The sequence below is a fragment of the Panthera tigris genome, chromosome E2, assembly GCF_018350195.1.
Source record: "Panthera tigris isolate Pti1 chromosome E2, P.tigris_Pti1_mat1.1, whole genome shotgun sequence".
NCBI lineage: Eukaryota > Metazoa > Chordata > Mammalia > Carnivora > Felidae > Panthera > Panthera tigris.
Window position 1 is genome coordinate 18,770,131 of NC_056674.1, and position 21,060 is coordinate 18,791,190.

Below are 21,060 nucleotides of genomic sequence, written 5' to 3' on the forward strand. Positions count from 1 at the left end.
TAGGGGTCATGGTTCCGCTGGCAGAACCCAAGAACAGCAGTGGAACTGAGAGTTCCTGCAGAAAGGTTGGCCTCCTCAGAAGACATCTACCAAAGAAGCAGAAAATGGTGGGGTGCCTGAGTGGCTCAGTCGGTTAAAGTGTCCAATTTCGGCTCAGGTCATGATCTCACAGTTCGTGGGTCTGAGCCCCGTGTCAGGCTCTGCACTGACAGCTCAGAACCTGGAGCCTGCTTTGGATTCTCTCTCTCTCTCTCTCTCTCCCTCTCTCTGCCCCTTCCCACTTGTGTGCACTCTCTCCTTCTCTCAAAAATAAACATTAAGAAATTTTTTAAAAACGAAGCAGAAAATGGCAAATACCACTGAGACACAGAGAGGATTTGTGATAAACCCACTCAGGTCATCACCTGAGCCACCCTTAAATTGCCAGGGTGACATTTTTTTTTAACGTTTATTTTTAAGAGAGAGGGTGAGCGCTTGCACACGTGCAAGTGGGGGAGGGGCAGAAAGAGGGAGACTCAGACTCCAAAGCAGGATTCAGGCCCTGAGCTGTCAGCACAGGGCCTGATGCCCAGCTCGAACTCACAAACCTTGAGATCACGACCTGAGCTGAAGTCAGTCGCCTAACCGACTGAGCCACCCAGGTGCCCTTGCCAGGATGACATTTAAGGGACTAGAGGCTCTGCTGCTGTGACAAATGCCACAGTTGGAAATATGCTACGTGGACAACATTTTTATCCTTCCATGGTGATGAATCCTGGGGTTACATGTATGTGATTTAATTTAATCCTCGCACATAATCCCCATTTTGCAGATGAGAGAATGGCCCGAGGAAGAGGAAACCGCTCACATGTGCTCCTGATTCAGCCTGCCTCCAGTCCCCATGCTCTCAATGAGCACATGTCACCTCCCTTTGCCATGTCCCAGGATCTCCTGCCAGGCCTCCCACGCTTCCCGCACAGAACACAGACACGGGGCACCCAGGGGTGCTAAGATGCAGTTTTTTTATTCCAGTCTGCCTGATTATGAGTGAATTAGGTGAGGACAGGTGTCTGGATTCCAGCTTTAGGTGTAAAGGAGAACAGGGCAGGAGGATGGGGCTCAGAAGGGGCATCAGCGGCAAAGATTCATCTCCCCAAAGTGTTCAGCTTGAGATCTTCTACGGTGTTCTGAGCTGCTTCACCCATGCAGTCTTTGCTGGAGCTGATGGTTGCCTGGGAGAGAGTAAGACGAGGAGGGACAGAAGACCTGAGCGCATGGCAGCGCTATCCATTCCCCCAGGATCACCTCATGCCTCGTCCACAGTGATTCCACTCATCCCTAGCAAGAACCTCTAGCCCACAGACCGATTTCTGGAGAGAGGGCGGCGATCAGTCAGACCAGGATGGAGACGGCTCCCCCCGTTACCCACGCACCTGTGCCAGGAGGGAGTCTGAACAACCAGTGAGGGAGGCAAGAAGAGGAGAAGATTCTGGAGGGCGTGATGGGGGCTGGGCATGGGTGAGGGGCAAGGTAGCTGAGTCTGGGTCCATGCGATGTCTCCCTCACCTGAGACTCATCTGTCAGGTGTACTGGACGTATGGAATGTGTATGTGTGTGTTGTGAACAATCCCATGTGCCCTGGGTGCCCGTAATCATGCAAGAAATTCCACTTCTTCACAAAGCTCTCATTTTACAGAAGCAGCACTTAAGGGCAAGTAGAGGTAAGAGGCAGACTAACCAAAATCTACCTAACTGTGCAACAAGAAAAATAACAGAAAAAGGTAGTTCACCAGAAGTACACTGACTAGCGCTGGGGTGCAGCTGCACGTAGCTAGGAGCTGCCTCGAGGGCCTCAGGCACCAGAACAGCAGAGTGGAAAATCTGACTTTAGACCCTGAAATGATACAGATGGAAGTGAGACTCTGAACCAAAGGAATAGCAGCCATCAAGGCGGGCACAAGGGGAAGTAAAACAGAAGCCAAAAACCAGAAGCTTCCCAAAGCCAGGGAGTCCCTTCCTGGGAAGAGAGTCTGAGGGCAGGTGCCTTAGTTTCAAAATTCCTCAACTAGAACTGACAAGGCTCCTACATGTGCAGGAGCTGAATGAAGAACTTTCTCTTCCCTGTGGAAGGTGAAAATCCTACTCCTGCAATTCTGGCACCCCTAACCTAGAAAGAAAAAATCCTATGAGTCAACACGCTTTCTATGCCACACCGATATTAGGCCCCTATTTTCCAACTGTGCGTAAGGTAATTCGCACACAAGGGACACGTGTGGTAGAAGAACAGGCTGGATGTGCTCATGGCATGAGGTTGCGTATTCTATGTGCTGTAGAGTGGAGCAAAGGTTTATGTGCTTGATTGTTTATAGCTCTTACCTGCCATGTAGCCCCCGACTGCATGGTCTGTATGTGGAATATTACAATCTGCTGCACGCGCAACGTGAAGGTTGGGGAGGCGGGGAAGGATAGGAAATTACCATGACTATTCCATCCAAGACCTTGGATATCAATCCGTTCTCCACGTAGCAATCCTGGATTTTTTTCATGGCTGTTCTCTCTGGTTCAGTAGCATTGACTACCGTGAGTAAGAAGTCCAACACTAATTCATTTCCAGAGGTCACCGCAGTAAAGACGTGATAAAAAATGGGGCAAGTTTCCGCTGAAGACACAAACAGAAAACACCTTAACAAAAGAATCAGCAGAGTAGGAGGTTCCTGTTTGCCCACCACTTGAAAGCAACTCACGTATATCCAGGGTCTTCTGACTCACCTTCCGCAGAGATCTGCCCACTCCCAGGACTGCTTACATCCCAGACAGACAGAACATTTTCTATGTGGCACTCTCAGCAGAAGAGAGCAGCTGGAGAGACCCCTGACCGGTGCCTCCGGGCATCCCAGCCTACCTGTTTCTGCCTTTCAAATAAGCACCACTACCCCCAACTAAGTATCCCCTATTGTGTGCACAACTAATGACCCCTCCATCTCCAAACCTCTCCTTCCATTCAACGACTAAAAACATCAGGGGGGTTCTGGAGGACTCCTGGACAATGATCTCCCAGCTGCTGCCTAACTTTGTGGCTAGAACCTGTTTGGAGATCACCATGGGAGGTGAAGGAGTGAGATAGAGCAGGGCAAGGATCAGGAAGGTCATCTGTCCCTCCATCTGCTCTCACCCATCTTGACGCCCAGCTCTTGGGTCACCAGCAATGCCAGCACAAGCAGTGCCCCCCTCATCGTGTCAGCTGCTAGAATGCTCTGCCCAGGACAGGATTTCTGCTGCTTTATAAACTACTAGCACCCTAAGCCCAGTCCACACCCCCCCTAGAAGCTCCAAAGGCCTGTGGGCAGGGACCTGGCACATGTGGCTCCCTCAGCCCTTGGGCTGTTAAGAGTGGGAAGCCCTTCCTACTCTTGAGGCCAAAGCTCGTGGAGAGGATGTGGTTTTTTCTTTGCCAAAGACCAACTGGAGGTGACGTGTCTAAGTGATTCCATGCTGAGCCAACTGCTCTGTTGTCCCGGCTCCAACTGTCACCCCTGTTTCCTGCTACTCCTTCCCTCAAACTATCCTGGCTCCCAAATGCGATACTCTCCCAAGACAAAGAGATGAAAATCACAGGAGGGGTCAAGGACAGGTCTACACCACTACGGGTAGACAAAAGAGCATCCAAAAACCTTACTTGTGCCCAAGTTTAAGTCCTGGAGATAAGTATGGGGTGCTAGTCCCAACTCAAGCCTCTTGAACACCTTAACTGCTGCAGTCTGTGGATCAAGCCCTGAGAATGGGTGGACCCCATCCTTGGGCTACAAATCACTCCCTACTAGGGGAGTCTCAGGATGCTTGGGCATGTAGGCCTCCTCAAGGGCTGGTAACGCTCCAAATTAGGATCATGTCACCTGCTTCCCTCTCACCCTTAAGGAAGCAAATGCCTGGGCACCTTCTTGACTCCCAGTAGCTCCAGCTTTGGCCCTGTCTCACCCTCCTCCATCAGTAAACTTAATCCCAAGAGGAGGTTGGACTTACTAGCCCATCCAGAAACATTAGTGAATAGTTGTGGGGTTGTACAGTTTGTCTCTTATGTCCACTGTGGGTTGGAGCTCCACATACCAAGGTACCAGGTCAACCAAAGGTGCTTAAACGCTCTCAAGAGCTAAACTCAACCTTCTAATCTAGGAAAGTAGTTTATTGGCACAAACATGATGAGATAGTCCATGAAAATTATAGAAGGAAACTCCCAGTGGCCAAATCTGAAACAATTTGAGCAAACAAAAGAAATAACATTGTATTGGTTGATAACCCAAAGTATACAATTAAATGTGTGAGTCCATACTGATATAAATGTTTAAATAAATAAATAAGGAGATAAGAGACAGATATTCTTTACAAAAGCATTCTAGATAATACACATACGTACTCTCCCTTAAGGAGGTGGAGCTCATTGCCTGCCCTCCTTGTGAGTGGGTTAGACTTAATAATTCATTTCCAAAGAGTAGGTAGGAGAAGGGGAAAACCATGCAGAAACGTGGCAAAGCCAACATTAATCAAATGATCAAGGCTAACGTAACCAGGGATGATACACATTACCACGTGACGATACGACACTTCACCTCTTTGGTGTCTCCCTAAACCCCATACCTAAAGTTCAGACTCTTAAACTATGAGAAAAACAGCAGACAAAGTCAGCTTAGTGGACATTCTGTAATACCTGGTCCTCAAGACTATCAAGGCCATGACAAACAAGGAAAGACTAAGAAACTATCACGGACCAGAAGAGACTGGGAAAACATGACAATTAAGGCAGTGTGTGTAGGATGTGGACTGGATTCTAGAACACAAAGAGGATATTAATGAACAAACTGGTAAAATCCGAATAAAGTCTGGAATTTAGTTAGTAGTAATATGCCAATGTCAGTTTTGACAAATCTTTGCAACTTTTCTGTAAGTCTAGAACTATCCCCAAATAAAAATGCATTAAAAAAAAAAAAAAAAAAAAAACCAAACACTTGCATGAGGAAAGGATTGCATATACTGGCAAGACTTCAGCCAGCAAGTGCCCTTGACCTCGGCGAATGTCCCCACATGAAGAGATATCTCAGACGGACTTGTGGCACCCAGTGGGTCTGCACGGACATCAGCATCCTGACTGTGTTGCTCCAGCACTCCAAAATCTGGCTTCACCATCTCACAGAGCTGGGGAGAACTGGAAGGAAGGGCCTAGTGAAGGACAGCAGACATGTGATCCTTGCCCAAGCACCCTGACCACCCTGAAATTCTGTCCCAGTGAAGAAACAGCAAGCATGGCCGGTCTGGGGCACATGAAGCTTGTGTTCCCAGGCGGATAGGTGCCCAGGAACCTCTGAGAGACATCTGCAGTGACCTGAGCTCGTCATGAGGTGACCATCATAGGTATGACCTTGGGGCCTCATGACTGGAGTGGCTCCATGGTGGCTAACTGACAGCTGGAGCTCAGGACTCGGTTCCTCTTAGCCAAGAGAAGTTACCGGATGTGAATCCTGTTTGGCATAGAGTTCTGACTGGAACCAGAAAACTTTTGTCTTACCTTCAGCTCTGGGCTCCAGCAAACCTCCTTCTGTCACAGAGACTCAGAGAAAAGGCCCAGCAAGGTACCTCCAGCAAGCAAGCATTAAGTACAAATGTTCTCGGTTATCAACTCCACAGAAATGAGATATTCCTTTCTTCCATCTAACAAACATTCGTGAAGTCCCTGCTACATTTTGGCCCCTCTCCCCATCCTGGGGATGCAGCAGCACACACGGCAGAGCCCTCACTCTCCTGGAGCTCGTTATACGTCTAAGGGGGAGGGGAAGACGATCACCAAATGACAAGGAGTGCTATGGAGGGAGACGAAGTGGGAGAGAACAGCATGTGCTGCTGGGGGAGGTGGGGGGCCCTGACATAAGGGATCAAGCATGTGGGAAAGTCTCTCTGATAAGGCGGCGTTTGAGGAGCCCTGAGCAATTATGCCATGAATCATATACTTGTTAGGAAGAGCATCCTGGGCAGTGGCAGCAGCTCGTGCAAAGGCCCTGGCATGGTCAAGAAGCAGAAAGGAGACCCGTGAGGGAGGAGAGAATGGCAGGAGTAGATTCAGAAAAGCAGCAGGTCTTTGGTGGGGCGCTGGATACGCAGAGCACACGACGGTCCCAGGCCACAGAAGCAGTCTGGCTTTTCCTCGGATTGTATCTCCAGAGAGATAATGGTGTGAATACTATGAACAGTATAGAGAAACTCAAAGGAAGAAGCCAGTTGGGGGGAAATGATATTTCTGTGTCTGTCTGAGGGGCTATTAAAGTGACCAGGTGACAGGACTCGGTCAAGAGACAACTAGAACCTGGGCGCCAGCATGTAGGGGAGGGTTCAGGGCTCCAGAATCAGATTCAGGAGACTGGCTCAAGGGAGGCCACTGAGCAGCAGGTCAAGGACACAGATTATGATGAAGGCAGGGCAGGAGCCACCAGAGACCGGCCTTCTTTTGGTACTTGCTAGCCGTGAGCCCACTAGCTAAGCACTGGGTTTCCTGAAAAATCCGTAAGTTGAGACCAGACCATCTTCAAGGTCACATGTAATGACAGGCTGACATTGGCCATCATTCGGGAGGCCTGACTTGGGAGATTCTCTTGCCCCTTTCCCCAATCAACCTAGAAAATTTCAGTTGTGAAATTACTGGTGTCAGCTGACACTTGGACAGAGCCCTCAAGACGGGGAAGGGCAGCCAAGGTAGTGTCATCTGTTGACTCGGGGACTTAGGATCCTGCCCACACATACATCTCCTCCCTCCACAGCCCCCAGGCAATTCTGAGCTGCAGCCCAGAGAGGCCTGGCGGTGCCTCCTGGAAAAGGATGTTAGACGCAGCCCTCCCACCCTGCCCTACTGTTGGGGCCACAGCAGGTATAAAAGGGTTCCAGGCTGGGGAGGGAGCACCTGCCACTGCATCATGAAGGGGGCTCGTGTTCTCGTGCTTCTCTGGGCTGCCTTGCTCTTGATCTCGGGTGGAAGTAGGTGTCTGGGACATGAGTGTCTGGGGACACACATTCTCCAGGGGTTCTAACACCTTCCCAGGGCACTTCTGAGCATGGCGGGAAAGGGAAGGGAAGAATGTGTCCTGATGAAGGTCTTTCAAAAGGGAGGGTCGGCTTGTCTTTGTGTTCCAGATTGTGAAATTTGCTCAGCTGTGAAGAGGAATGTCGACCTATTCCTGACGGGAACCCCTGACGAATATGTTGAGCAAGTGGCACAATACAATGCACGATCTGTGGTGTTGGACAATGCCAGAACACTGAAGAACTGCGTTGATGCAAAAATGACAGAAGAGGATAAGGAGAATGCTCTCAGCGTGCTGGTGGGTCTAGCTCTGTGTGTCTGTGCCTCTGATGCCTGTCTGGGGGGTCTGCTCAGGGCAGTGCAGGGGCAGGGGGTGCTCCTGTTTCTTCTCCACCATGGCCCTTCCCTGGGAATCTGGGAGGAGAAAGACGCCATGGCTGGGGAAGTAGAGGGGATCATGTGGGGAAGACTCAGCCTACCCCTCAAGCTTTGGGGCTGGCCCAGGCTGCTCAACGCTGCTTGGCCACCAGCTTGGGAGTCTGCAGGCCCTCCTGTGTCCCTGGCATCACTTGGCCTCAGTGTCAGGCCCTCAGCTCTGGCCTTCCTGACTCCAGCCTCTCCAGCACGTGAGACTGGATCTTCAAACTGTTTGCACTAGGTGCTTCCTATCTCCAAACATCAGTTCCTTTTCTCTTAACTCCTCAAGTTCCATATTCCAACCCCCCCCCAAAAAAAAACCCCTCATGTGTCTTCATTCCCTGGGTCCCAGAGGGCCATTCTGTGCCTCACATACTGAGGGAGAGGAGGAGGGGAGGGGAGAGGAGGGGTGGGACGGGGAGGGGCGAGGGGAGGTGAGACGAGGCAGCTTCCAAAAGCCCTCCTCCTGCCCTGCCATTCTGTGCCTCACATACCAAGAGAGAGGATGATGGGAGGGGAGGGGAGGGGAGAGGGGAGGGGAGGGGAGGGGAGGGGAGGGGAGGGGAGGGGAGGGGAGGAGAGGAGAGGCAGCTTCCAAAAAGTCCTCCTCCTGCCCTGCCCAGGCCTGGGATGCCCTGAGTGGAGAATTCCAGTGAATCCTCTCTCTGCTGTCCCAAAAGTAGGAACAAGCTACTGCTTCAGCAACAAGTGTCCAAAGGACAGAAGGAGGAAGCAGGCTGGACCAGCTCATTCCTGGAGTCTCCCAGATGCCCACAGGTGCATCTGGAGCCCTGCCAGGACCTTCTTGCCAGCCTCTTTCTATCCAAGTCTACCACTTCTATCCGAGACTGCCCTCCATCCCATCATAGTCCCCCCTCTCCTTTACTCTGTTTCATTGGAGGAAGCTTCTAGGCACACCCTGGGATTCTCTTGTTGTGCAGTAGATTGGGAAGAACCACCTTGGCCTGCTCAGATCCAGAAGCCACCCTCCAAACAAGCCTGCAGGCTCCTCCCCACAAAGTGTCCAGTGTGTGCTCAGTAGAGCTTGATGTCTCTCATACCCCTCGAGGTCTCACCAGGTCTCCTGACTTTCTCTTTGCAGGACAAAATATACACAAGTCCTCTGTGTTAATGGAGCCATCACTGCCAGGAGCCCTAAAGAAGCCACTGAACTGATCACTAAGTAGTCTCAGCAGCCTGCCATGTCCAGGTGTCTGACTAGAAGATTCCAGCAATAAAAGCCTTGCAATTCATGGAGAGTGCTTGCTCCTTGGGCTGGGCTTGGGGGGTGGAGGGGTGTTGCAGCAGGGGCACCACCAGTGTGCCTTCCAACCGTGGCTAGATTTGAATGCAGTCAGATGTCCTTCCTCCCCTGAATCCCAGAGGTGGGGGGAGGGGTGATGATCATTAGCACAGCCGGCATGTCTGAGCACTTCCGTGGACCAGGGTCCACACCTCACATGCATTATTTACCAAATTTCAGCCTCCCAGTGACCTCAAGAGACGGGAGTAATCATCCCAGTCTTACAAGCGAGGAGACTGGGGCTCGGAGAGGTAAAGTGTCTGCCAAAGATTACAGGCTCCCGGGCGTCAGGACCTGCGGCATCTGTGCACCCACTGCGAGAGACGGCTCAGCTCACCGTGTGGCTGTGCACGTGTTAGTCCTCTGGGCCTCTGATTCCCACCTATAAAATGGAAATACCTCCCCTCTCCAGGGCCTCTTTGGTGGGGCCACAGAAAATCATGGGTGAGAAACAGCCCCTGTCCCAAGCACCTGGATGGAGAGAAAGAACAAGGGTCAAGGTGCGAGTGGTGAACCCCGTCACCTCCTGCACCTCAGTTTACCCTAGTGCCGACCACCCAACTGTGGATTCAGCTGCCCCCTTGTACTTAACACACTACAAGTTGGGTCTAATGCTCAGAGTGGATGTCCAGGGTCCTGGAGCTTCAGAACTCCTCTTGTGGCTCTGCTCTATGGCCATGATTCCGGAGGCTTCTCAGGCCCTGCTGCCCTCATCTGTCTCCTCTTGGCCAGGATCCTTGCCTCCTCTCTTACACTTCCATCCCCACCACCTGAGCACTCCCCCAGAAAAGAGTCTGCTGAACTTACACCACAGGGCTTCCCCCAGGAGGGGTATCTCTGTGATCATTTTGGTGAAGAGGCTGAGGAGAGGTTCCCAGAGGGGATCTCTCTCTCTCTCTCTCTGTGGAGCACGTCATGGGGACAGGAGAGGAAGGCCACCTTGCCCAGAGTGAGACCTGGCTCTTGGCCTATGGCCCACCACTCTGACCCCCAGGGTCTGGCTGGGGGCTACTTCTGAAATGGAGCACTGCCCCCATGGTAGCAAGGGGAGTCCAGAGGTCATAAGCAGGTTGTGGGGCAGAGACCCTTCTCATCACCCTCCCATATGTGACCCAGGGTGTGTATTCCACCACTCCCCCACCATACATACTTAAAAGTTCTTGGGCTTACAGAAGGAGAACTGTCACCCAGATGAGTGGGCCGGGTCTTCCAATGTCATAGATGAAGACTCACCCTGGTCCACAGCAAGTGTAGGGAGTGAGGGGCACCCCACCCAAAGGTGAGAAGGCGATGAGCAACGGGCAGTTTGTCCTCACCAAGACACAACCAGTCCCCCAACTGCTTCTAGACTCGCACAGAACTCCCTGGGGACTGCTGGCACCTACGACATCTGGACGCTTTCTGTGTAATCCCTCCCCTCTGGCTGCCTTCCTGCAACCTATGGACTCTTTACCTAATCTGTGGCCAAGGAAAAATCAGGGTCAGATGCCCTTCTAAATTCCTTTCTGTCTGACATCCAAACCTCAGATGGCTTGAAAGGTAAATGTCAGGAACGTAAGGGTGAGGCTTTTGATCTCTGATTCACACATGACCTTGCCTCCGAGATCATAAAAGCCCCGCCCCACTTCCCCGTGGTCTGACCTAAATTCGCCCAAAACGGTGGTGGATAATCCCCTCTTGGAGACATCTTCCCTCTTCAAACACTTGCATCTTTCTTCACTGTTCGCTGGTTTTCTCCACCACCTGGGAGCTTGCTGAACACTGTTCGGCTCCCTCTGCATGTGCGAAGCAGATCATGCCTACAGGGCAACCCTGAAACAATTCGGACCCCAGCCTCCTCAACTTCTGGCGGGTCAGTTCTGAAGTGAATTCCATACGGTCTCTGATAGGTGCCCAGTGGTCTTGAGTCCCAGTTGGCCAATCTTGCGGCTTTTCTCGTTTTCCTGTTTTACTGGAGCACCCTGAGGTCGCTTCCCAAATAAAGTGCCTGCCCTCATGTCCCTGTGTCTGGGTCTTCTTTGCTGGGAACTCAAACTGACATGATGACCGACATCCATCTGCCTGATCAAGAAGGAAAGGCGACGAAGTACAGTGAAAGACATTTGCCGAAGGCAAGAAGACAGGACTGTTAGAGCCCGAGGCACATCTTCCAGACTGAAGCCATGAGGGGTGAGCCCATACTACATTCTTTCAAGAGAGACACAGAAGGAATCAGAATAAATCAGCAAGCTATCTAACCCATTTTGGTCTAGTTGCCTGGGGGGAAAAAATAAAGCAAGGCCTAAGATTACTGGGAAGCCCCAGACTAAGAGAGACCCTGAAAGGAGTCCAGGAGGAACAAGGCAAGACAGGCTGCAGGCTGATCACCAAGGTCCAGGGAAACTGTGCCCACATGCAGCGGTACACAATGTGCTCCCTGCATAAGCACAGGCTTACGAAACACTCCACCGCTCAGCAAATGCCTTGAAGTGGGAAAAACATAGTGAAAAATAAATCTCTCATTCTCTTTTCCTCCTCAAAGGCCCACGAAAAAGACAGTAAAACAATTTAAAAGCACAAGCCCACGTGGAATACATTGCTCTATGTATTTAACCACAGGAACAAGAGTTTTCATTTCCTCTTGAACAGTTTGGGGATAATTCAGTACTATGCAGATAATAACAAAGTATGAGCAAGCCTAACCTAAAAAATGTATAAAAATATATACTTTGTAAAAAAAAGAAAGTTTATTTTGTTCCAAGAATGTAAACATAACTTAGCATTACAAAATACAGAATTCCCTGCCTTAAGAGACTAAAAGAGAAGAAAAACAAATGGTCATCTAAACTGGTGCAGAAAAAGTTTCATAATACTGGACACTTACGATTTTCAAAAATTAACAAAATGGGAATAAAAGAGGTTTTCATGAGAATGATAAAGTGCATTTATAAAAAAAAAACTAAAGGGGCACTAAGGAATCTACTCCTGAAATCATTGTTGCACTCTATGCTAATTTGGATGTAAATTAAAAAAAAAAACAAAACTAAATGGGTGATGGGCATTAAGGAGGGCACTTGTTATGATGAACACTGGGTGTTCTATGTAAGTGATGAATCACTAAATTCTACTCCTGACACCAATACTACGCTATATGTTAACTAACTAGGATTTAAATTAAAATTTGAAAGAAAAATTAATAAATAAATTTAAATGTTTTTAAAGAAAAAAAATTTTTAAACTATGACAAACTTCATACTTGATGGTAAGATATTACAAGAGGTCCACTTAAAATAAGAAATAAGGTAAGATGCTTATCAATGTATCACTTCTACTATAAACGTTATAGTATACTTACTAACCAATTCAGGAAGAAAAGAAAGTATGATATTAATGAAGTAGAAAACAGATAAGAAATTAAGAATATCGGGGTGCCTGGGAGGCTCAGTCAGTTAAGTGTCCAACTTCAGCTCAGGTCATGATCTTAACAGTTCGTGGGTTCAAGCCCTGCATCGGCTCTGTGCTGGCAGCTCAGAGCCTGGAGCCTGCTTCAGATTCTGTGTCTCCCTCTCTCTCTGCCCCTTGCCCACTCACACGCTGTCTCTCTCTCTCTCTCTCAAAAATAAAAGAACATTAAAAATAAAATTTTTAAAAAATTAAGAATATCAATGACACCAAAAACTGTTTTTTTGAAAAATCAATTAAAGTTGATAAACCTGTACCACTGATCAAGAAGAAAAGAAGACACAAATTACCAATCAGAAATTGAAAAGGGGATGGCTTTAAAGAATTAAACTTTTGGGGCACCTGGGTGGCTCAGTCGGTTAAGCGTCCGACTTTGGCTCAGGTCACAATCTCATGGTCCATGAGTTCGAGCCCCACACCAGTCTATGTGCTGATGGCTCTGTGCCTAGAGCCTCCTTCAGATTCTGTGTCTCCCTCCCTCTCCCTCCCCTGCTCATGCTGTCCCTCTCTGTTTCTCAAAAATGAATAAACATTAAAAATTTAAAAAAAAATAAGAAAGTCCAAAATGTAATTCCTAATTTCCACCAAAATACCATGTATCCTCCTAACCATGGGAAGTCTTCCCCCATTGCAATAAATGGTACCTCTGGAACCTAGGTTTCCCCCTTTCCTTCACCATTCACAACCAATCCACCAGATTTCCTAATAAATCTATCTCTAAAACATATCATGTCTGTATTGTCTTCTCTCAGTATACTTCACCATGACCTTGGTGGAGAACTATCTCCCCAGACGAGGTCAAGGCAGTGCCCATCTGATAAATGGAGGCCAGCAGTGACCTCCTCAGGAGCCACTGCAGCAGGGATGTGGAATGAAAGCCAAATGGTAAAACATGAGAGGCGGAAGAATAGTCATATAGGAAGTTTTGCTGGGAAGGGAGACAGCGTCACTGTAAGTGCCCCACACCCCCAGGGAGGGAGTGCCGGAGTCAGGGTCAACCTATGCTCCCACATTTGTTAAGACTATCCTCAGTTAGGGGCGCCTGGGTGGCTCAGTCGGTTAAGCCTCCGACTTCAGCTCAGGTCATGATCTCATGGTCCATGGGTTCGAGCCCCACATCGACAGCTTTGCTGACAGCTCCGAGCCTGGAGCCTGCTTTGGATTCTGTCTCCCTCTCTCTTTGACCCTCCCCTGCTCCCGCTCTGTCTCTCTCTCTCCTTCAAAAACAAATAAACATTAAAAAAAAAAAAAAGACTATCCTCAGTCAGAATTAGTCCTCTGCCTCATCATCCTTCACGTAAGATGACTTCAATCTGCCGTCTTACTGGCAGGGTCGGTGCGACCCCTCCATCCCAGAGAACAGGCAAAGAAGTGGATACGCGAGAGGTAGAGCTGCGCAAAGCAGCGGCACAGAGAAACTGACCAGAGCAGGGCGGGAATGCCTCTGTCTGGCTTCAGGGAAAACAGTCCCTGCCTGAGACCCACACAACTGAGGAATCTAGCCAGCACCCAAGCCCCATGTCCAGAACTTGCACTGAGAACCAGAGGGAGCCTGGCTGAGGGTGCTGTAAATCTTCATCCACTCTCAGCTCTACTCAAGTTCACCACCTTCCATAAAGTGGAATAAAAGGCAGATAATCTCAAGCACAGGGATCTCCCTTGCCTCCAGCCACCGCCACCCCCCAGGACCTCAGAGCTGAAGGTACAAACCCTCCTTTGCTCCAGGCACTGTCATAGAAAAGTGTGTCACCGGGCTCTGTCATGCAAGTGAAGTTACTCGTGCTGGCACTTAACTTCAGGCAAGTATAATGGGGTTCGTGAGGCAGTCATGTGCCCAGTCATGTGCCAGGTGTGTGATCGACGTGTATGACATGGGCAGTTGTGGACAATGTGTGCATGTGGTGTGGGCTGATGGGAGACACATGAGGTTGGGCACAAACAGGTGAGTGTGTGCCAGGTACACAAACACCACCCTCCAAGGTGGTGAAGTATGTCAGAGCCACAGTCCTCCAGCCCTGGGATGCCCAGAGTGGCCTCATGTCCTAGGCAGCCTCCCAGCTCTCTCAGTCCTGCAGAGCGACCCTCCTGCTGCTGAGGACCTCCAGCTGTCACTGCCCCGTCAGCTTCGGGAGGACAGCCCCGCAGTGCTCTCGGGGGCAGAGGAGGAGGGAGGACAGAAAGGGGAAAGCAAAGATCCAGCCCCCTGGGGCTGTGCTCACCGGCCTGGACCACTCTGCACTCCTCCCTGATCCCACATTTATCTGCTACAGTCTTTCTCGAGTCTCTGTTGCAGAATGAAATCTGCTAAGCAAGTGCTCTGCCCTCAGATCTGCCCTCAGACCTTGGTGCCTTCTCTCTGTAGTCTGTTTGCAGTGCATTTCTTCCCTCTCTTTGAGTCACGCAGACCATGCCATATCAGGAAGTGTCCCCTACCCCTATCCTGCGGCCCCCACCCCAGATCTCTCCTTCAGACACACACAGAGCAGAGTCACCCAGACAACCCATCACAACCCCACGATCACATTCACAAAATCAACCGCCAAAAGCAGACTGACAGTGCAGCCTGAATGTCACCTGCCTCTGTGACCCTTCTGTTACAGCCAGAAGAAAAGCAAACAGGCCTCCGTCCCCACTGTTGTTTATCATCATTCTGGAATTTGGACCGATGAAACAGAGCCAGAAAAAGACGCGAGGCATAGTAAGATCCTAATCCATAAAGTATTATTGATATACAATACGTTTTATAAATGAAAATAAAAATGTCATTATGCCCAAAGTAATCTAGAATTTGAAACCATTTCAAGTCAAACCTCTACCACATATTTATTCTCTTATGTGATGAATTGATTCTTAAAGTTCTTCGAGAATAAACATTTCAGAACATTCAAACTGAAGAAAGGGTCATAAATAGGAAAGTCACAGGAGACCGAGGCACATGGCCATCACATAGCAAAGATGTGCATCCTCATAAATAGTCAAAAAATGCAAAATAAGACATTCTCGCCAAAACAGAACAGACTTTTTTTTTTTTAATTGGCAAAATCCAGGGATAACGAGGGTGTCAGAAAGCAAGTGTTTTCATATGGTTGACAGAAATGTCCGTGGGCATGAATGATGCAGTGGGTAAGTGGCAATGTGAATCAACATCATTATAAATCTGAAAATCCCTCAAACTGTCATTTCCACTTTTATGTCTTGACCCTAGGTAAATAGTTAAGGACAGACACAAGAATATTTCTTATCCCTACGTCGTTTACAAGAGCAATATCTTAAATGTCCGCTAGGAAAACAGATGATGTCTTATAAGAAATAGATTATTTAAATTTCGCTAATGGGCTACGATGAACACACGGTGTTTGTAGAAAGGCACTTTTAAAGCGAAGCTATATTGACTTTTTTTCAAGTGGATGGTGAGGTTCTTCCACAGAAAGTGGTTGGAAACCACTACCAGAGTGTTGGTTTTGCTAGAAGCATCTCTCTGCATAAAACCCCAATACAGACTGGGAGTGCTGGGGTGTGTCTTGGGGCAGTAAATACCCCCTATCCAGTTCAGACCTTCAAGACCCGTGGGAACTGCAGGTCCTAGAACACACGTCGAAGGGGACAATTGCCAGGAGAAGGCAGATATCTTCTCACAGCCTCTCAGGCCAAGCCCCTTGTCTTTCATTGTCTTGACTTTGAAATTTCTTGACTTTCATTTCCTTGACTGCCATTGTCTATGACAATGCCAGTCCATACCTCCTCAGAATTGGCCGACCCAGCCTCGTCTCTAGGGTCCTGGCCACCCCAAAGCTAACGGGAAGACGGCCCAAGGTGGAAACGCGTCCACACAAAAGAACACATGGCACCACTGGGATAAAACCATAGGGGCTTCCAGTTACAGATGGTGGACTGGGCATCTTCATTCATGTCCTCTCTCACCAGTGACCAACCAGATGGAGGATAAAGAAATTTCGAAATTGATCACCTTACCTACCAAAGTCAATTAGAAGGGGCTTGTTAGAGGATTTGAGATTTCAACAAAATGGTGGAAAAGGAGAATAGTAGGAGGAGACCGAGGGTTGTTTAGTAGGACTCAAAGATCTAGTGTTCCAAAAAGGGGTAACACAGGGTCACAGCTGATTTGCTCCCATAGACTGCCACACAGGCAGTCTGCACACAGTCTGTTGTAAATGGGGGAGCAGGTCCCCCCATAGGGTCGTTAAGGATCACTTCAACACGGCTGTGGAACTTATATTCAAAGAGGCATACGGAATTAAAGCGTTATTATTCTCACAGGGGACCAGATGGGAGAAGCACAAAGGGAACGGGCTCCACCAAGGAAGTGAAGAGTCAAGAGACACAGAGGACTCACAGGCAAGAGCCTTTGTCAGGGATAAGGACGGGGTCTGGAAGCAAAAGGCCTGAGGGCATTTCACTGGCACACTTTCATGTCACTAAGTTAGTCACAGGAAGGCAAGAAGGGGAACTTGTGGTAGGGACCAGCCTTTTCCCCAGCCCAGGGACCAGGGATGGACACTGCAACCTGTTTGTGAGGATGCAGAGGCAGCAGGAAAATATGAAATTTTGAAAATTTACAACACAATAAACCCTGTTATGCCTCGGCATGAATAATACCAGTTGGATAGATAACACTTGTCTGGGTTGTGGAGATATTAAAGATGATTGGACAGCTTGACTCAACCACCAAGAGCAAAGTCTGACAAATGCGATGACCAGGAAGAGTCCTGTTAGGCAAATGGTGAGGCTCTGGAATCCTCAAATACAAGGGAATCTCCATAAGACCATCAGCAGATTAATCAGCAGACCCCTCCAGGCCAGGAATAATATATTCAGATGCTGAAGGCGGGTGGGGGGGGTGGGGAGGTTACTGCCAACCAAGAATGTTTCACCCACCAAAGCTGTTCTGCAGAGACGAAAGAGACACAAAGACCTTCCTGGACAAACAGAAGCTGCAGGAATTCATCAGCACTACACCTGCCTTATAAGAAATGCTGAAAGGAGTTCTTTATGATAAAATAGCAGGCACAACTTAGTAAAATGAAAACACATGACAATGTAAAACACACTGATAAGGTAAGTATATAGTCATAGTCAGACTACTCTAATACTATAATATGGTGGTATGTTAATAACCTAACTTTAATATAAAGGTTAAGGAACAACAGTATAAAAAACACTGTAGCTACAATGTATCATCAATGTATGCACAATATAAAAATATGTAAGTTGTGACATCGAAACATAAAATGGAAAATAGATTAAAAGGCATCCAAATTGGAAAGGAAGAAGTAAAACTGCCTCTATTTACAGGTAATGTAATACTATATGTAGAAAACCCTAAAGCTTCACCAAAACAACAACAACAACAACTATTAGACCTAATAAATAGATTGAGTAAAGCCACAGGATACAAAATCAATATACAGAAATATATTGCATTTCTATACACTAATAACAGACTATCAGAAAAAGAAATAAAATAATCCCATTCACAATTGCATCAAAAAGAATAAAATATCTAGTAATAAATTTAACCATGGAGGTGAAAGACCTGTACTCTGAAAACTAAAAGATACTGAAGAAAGAAATTGAAGATGACACACAAAAAATGGAAAGACATGCCATGGTCATAGATTGGAAGAATTAACATTGTTAAAATGTCCACACCACCCAAAGCAATCTATAGGCTCAAAGCAATTGCTACCAAAATTCCAATGGCATTTTTCACAGAACTAGAACAAATAATCTTAAAATGTATATGGAATTGGGGTGCCTGGCTGGCTTAGTAGGTAAAGCATGCGACTCTTAATCTCAAGGTTGTGAGTTCAAGCCCCATGTTGGCTATAAATATTACTTAAAATAAGGGGTGCCTGGGTGGCTTAGTTGACTAAGCATCCAAATTTGGCTCAGGTCATGATCACATGATTTGTGGGTTCCAGCCCTGCATCGGCTCTGTGCTGACAGCTCAGAGCCTGGGGCCTGCTTCAGATTCTGTGTTTCCCCCTCTCTCTGCCCCTCCCCTGTGTGCTCTCTCTCTCTCAAAAGTAAACTTTAAAAAAAAAAAAGTTAAATGTATATGGAATTGGGGGTGCAAAACTCTCTCTCAAAATACATAAATAAACTTAAAAAATATATATGGAACCATAGAAGACCTCTAATAGCCAAAGCAATCTTGAGGAAAAACAAAACAAAACTAAACTAAACTAAAAGTCATATGCTCCAGATTTCAAACTATACTACAAAATTACAGTAATCAAAACATACACAGTACTGGCACAAAAGCAGAATAGAGAGCTCAGAGCCCATGTTTATATGTTCAATTAACCTAGGGAAAGGAGGAAAGGACATACAATGGGGAAAAGACAGTTTCTTCAACAAGTGGTACTGGGAAAACAGGACAGCTGTATGCAACAGAATGAAAGATGGCCACTTTCTTACACCATATACAAAAATAAACTAAAAATGGATTAACGACTTATATGTAAGACCAGAAACCATAAAACTCCCAGAAGAAATAATACGCAGTAAGCTTTTTGACATCAGTCTTAGCAATATTTTTTGGGATCTATCTCTTTAAGTAGGACAACAAAAGCAAAAATAAACAAACAGGACCGCATGAAACTAAAAAGCTTTTTGCAGAGTGAAGGAAACCAACAATTTTTTAAAAAGGCAGCCTACTGAATGGGAAAAGGTATTTGCAAACAATATATCCAATAAGGGGTTAACATCCAAAATATGTAAAGAACTCATACAACTCAAAGGGGAGCTAAGATGGCTGCATAGTAGGAGGAGTCTAGGCTTCCTTCATCCCTGGAACACAGCTAAATAACTATCAAATCATTCAGAATACTCAAGAAATTGACCTGAGGACTGACAGAACAAAGTGCACAGCTGGAAGGAGAGCCCACTTTGAGGAAGGTAGGAAATGCAGAGATATGGTTTGGGGAGAAACGGATTGCGGGTGCTATGAAGGGAAGGGAGCCCTGGTCATGGAGAAAAGGGAGAGACAGGGGAGCACACAAGGATACGTACAAGCACACTTCCCAAAGCATTTGGCCCTGAAAACGAGAAGGGCTGAATTTTGCCAGTTTTGCAATCAGTGGGGTTCAAAGACTAGAGTTTCCAAGGTCCCCAGGTTTGGCTGGGATAGAGACCTGAGGATGCTGTCCTACTCCTGAAGCAGAGGCAGACAAAAAACCCTGGGGCAGACTGTGAGATCTCTGGATCGCCTAAGGGACATGGGGAGAGACTGCTCATACTTTTTGGAGCGCATCTATGAGAGGTGGCATTGCCTCTGGTGGGGCAGGGGTGGAGGGAGGAGAACCAGCAGGCGCCATTTCCCTCTACCCCTCAGCATTGGCCTACAGATACCTGCTGAGGGCAGCTAACCGGAACACTGGCTGTTTAGCCTGTTTGCTCCAAATCCCATGGCTCTGAGCTCTGGCACGACTGGCCTTCTGAGTCAAACCTGCATCAGTTCCAGCCTAGAGAGTCCCTTTCCCAGAGGACCGGTGCAGGTCCGTGCCACAGCAGGACCCAGAAGCTTGGAATTTTAAAAAGCAGCAGGCCCGGCTAGGGTAGAGCCCAAGGTGTGCTGTGCTGCTCCAAGCAGACAAACAACCCAGAGACAGTGTGAAATCAGCAATGTGAAAAACGCCTGTGATGCACCAGGGGAAATTGTTTGCTCTCAGAGAAACTGCTTCCCTGAGAGCAGCAAGCACAGACTTTCCTCTCCAGAGACAAAGGAGGGGGTTGTACCATTCCCCTCCTCTGCCCTTCAGCATAAACCAACCTCAGTAAACAACACAGAGCCCACACTAGCTGCCTAACCCACTTACACCAAGTCCAACCCCGTGCACTCTGCTGATACTGCTTTACTCAAGCAAATGTGCCATGGGACCAGTACAGAGGCTCCTCCTCCAGAAGACCAGCATAAAACCCTGCACGCACCACATCTACTGACCACAGAGTTCTGCATAGCTTCAATTCCAGTGGAAATAGTATCAGGTCTCTTTTCACAAACAGACCAGAGCACATTCACCACACTCTGGCCAAGGTCCAAAACACTCCCCACAGCAGGCAAGAAGAAACTCTGCAGAAGACTGAGCTGAGGGATACAGCAGCCATAACACAGCAGCAGAATGCACCAGAGACACTTCCTGGAGCACCAGGCTCTGAACATTATATGATCTCTTCTTCATAAAGCCATTACTCTTAGAAGCAAGAAACATAACTGGCTTTCCTTACACAGAGAAGAAGACAGAAACCTACACAAAATGCCAAGATGGAAGAATTCATCCCAAAAGAAAGAACAAGAAAAGGTCATGGCCAGGGATCTAATTGAAACAGATATAAATAATATGCCTGGTTCAGAATTTAAAGGAGTAATCACAAGGATACTAGCTGGGCTTGAGAAAAGCAGAGATGATATCAGGGAATCCCTTACCACAGAGATAAAAGAGCTGAAAACTAATCAGCCAGAAACGAAAAATGCAATAACTAAGATTCAAGACTGACTAAATGTAATGACCACAAGGATGGAAGAAGCAAAGGAACAAATAAGTGATATAGAACATAGAATTATGGAAAATAATGAGATGCACTAAGTAGAGAGAAAAAGGGGCACCCAGGTGGCTCAGTTAGTTAAGTGTCTGACTCTTGATTTCAACTCAGTTCAGTTCAGCTTGATCTCTCATAATTCATGGGATCGGGCCCTACATCAGGCTCCCTGCCAATAGCACAGAGCCTGCTTGGGATTCTCTCTATCCCTCTCTCTCTCTGCTCCTCTCCTGCTCATGTTTTCTCTCTCTCTCTCTCTCTCTCTCTCTCTCTCTCTCTCTCTCTCTCCCTCTCTCAA

General features: G+C 47.8%; 2 protein-coding genes across 2 annotated transcripts; one reads left to right on the forward strand and one right to left on the reverse strand.

The window, feature by feature from the left end:
- Window positions 1–992: 992 nt before the first annotated feature.
- On the reverse strand, window positions 993–3,540 carry LOC102950065 (major allergen I polypeptide chain 2). The gene is made up of 3 exons (XM_007096745.3): window positions 3,152–3,540; window positions 2,457–2,638; window positions 993–1,211 (listed from the first exon to the last, which is right to left on the reverse strand). The coding sequence occupies exons 1-3, from the start codon at window positions 3,210–3,212 to the stop codon at window positions 1,125–1,127; spliced, it is 330 nt and encodes a 109-aa protein (XP_007096807.1). The 5' UTR covers window positions 3,213–3,540; the 3' UTR covers window positions 993–1,124.
- A 3,297-nt stretch (window positions 3,541–6,837) lies between these two features.
- Window positions 6,838–8,682, forward strand: LOC102949561 (major allergen I polypeptide chain 1). The gene is made up of 3 exons (XM_007096744.3): window positions 6,838–6,886; window positions 7,150–7,337; window positions 8,559–8,682. The coding sequence occupies exons 1-3, from the start codon at window positions 6,838–6,840 to the stop codon at window positions 8,586–8,588; spliced, it is 267 nt and encodes an 88-aa protein (XP_007096806.1). The 3' UTR covers window positions 8,589–8,682.
- Window positions 8,683–21,060: the final 12,378 nt, after the last annotated feature.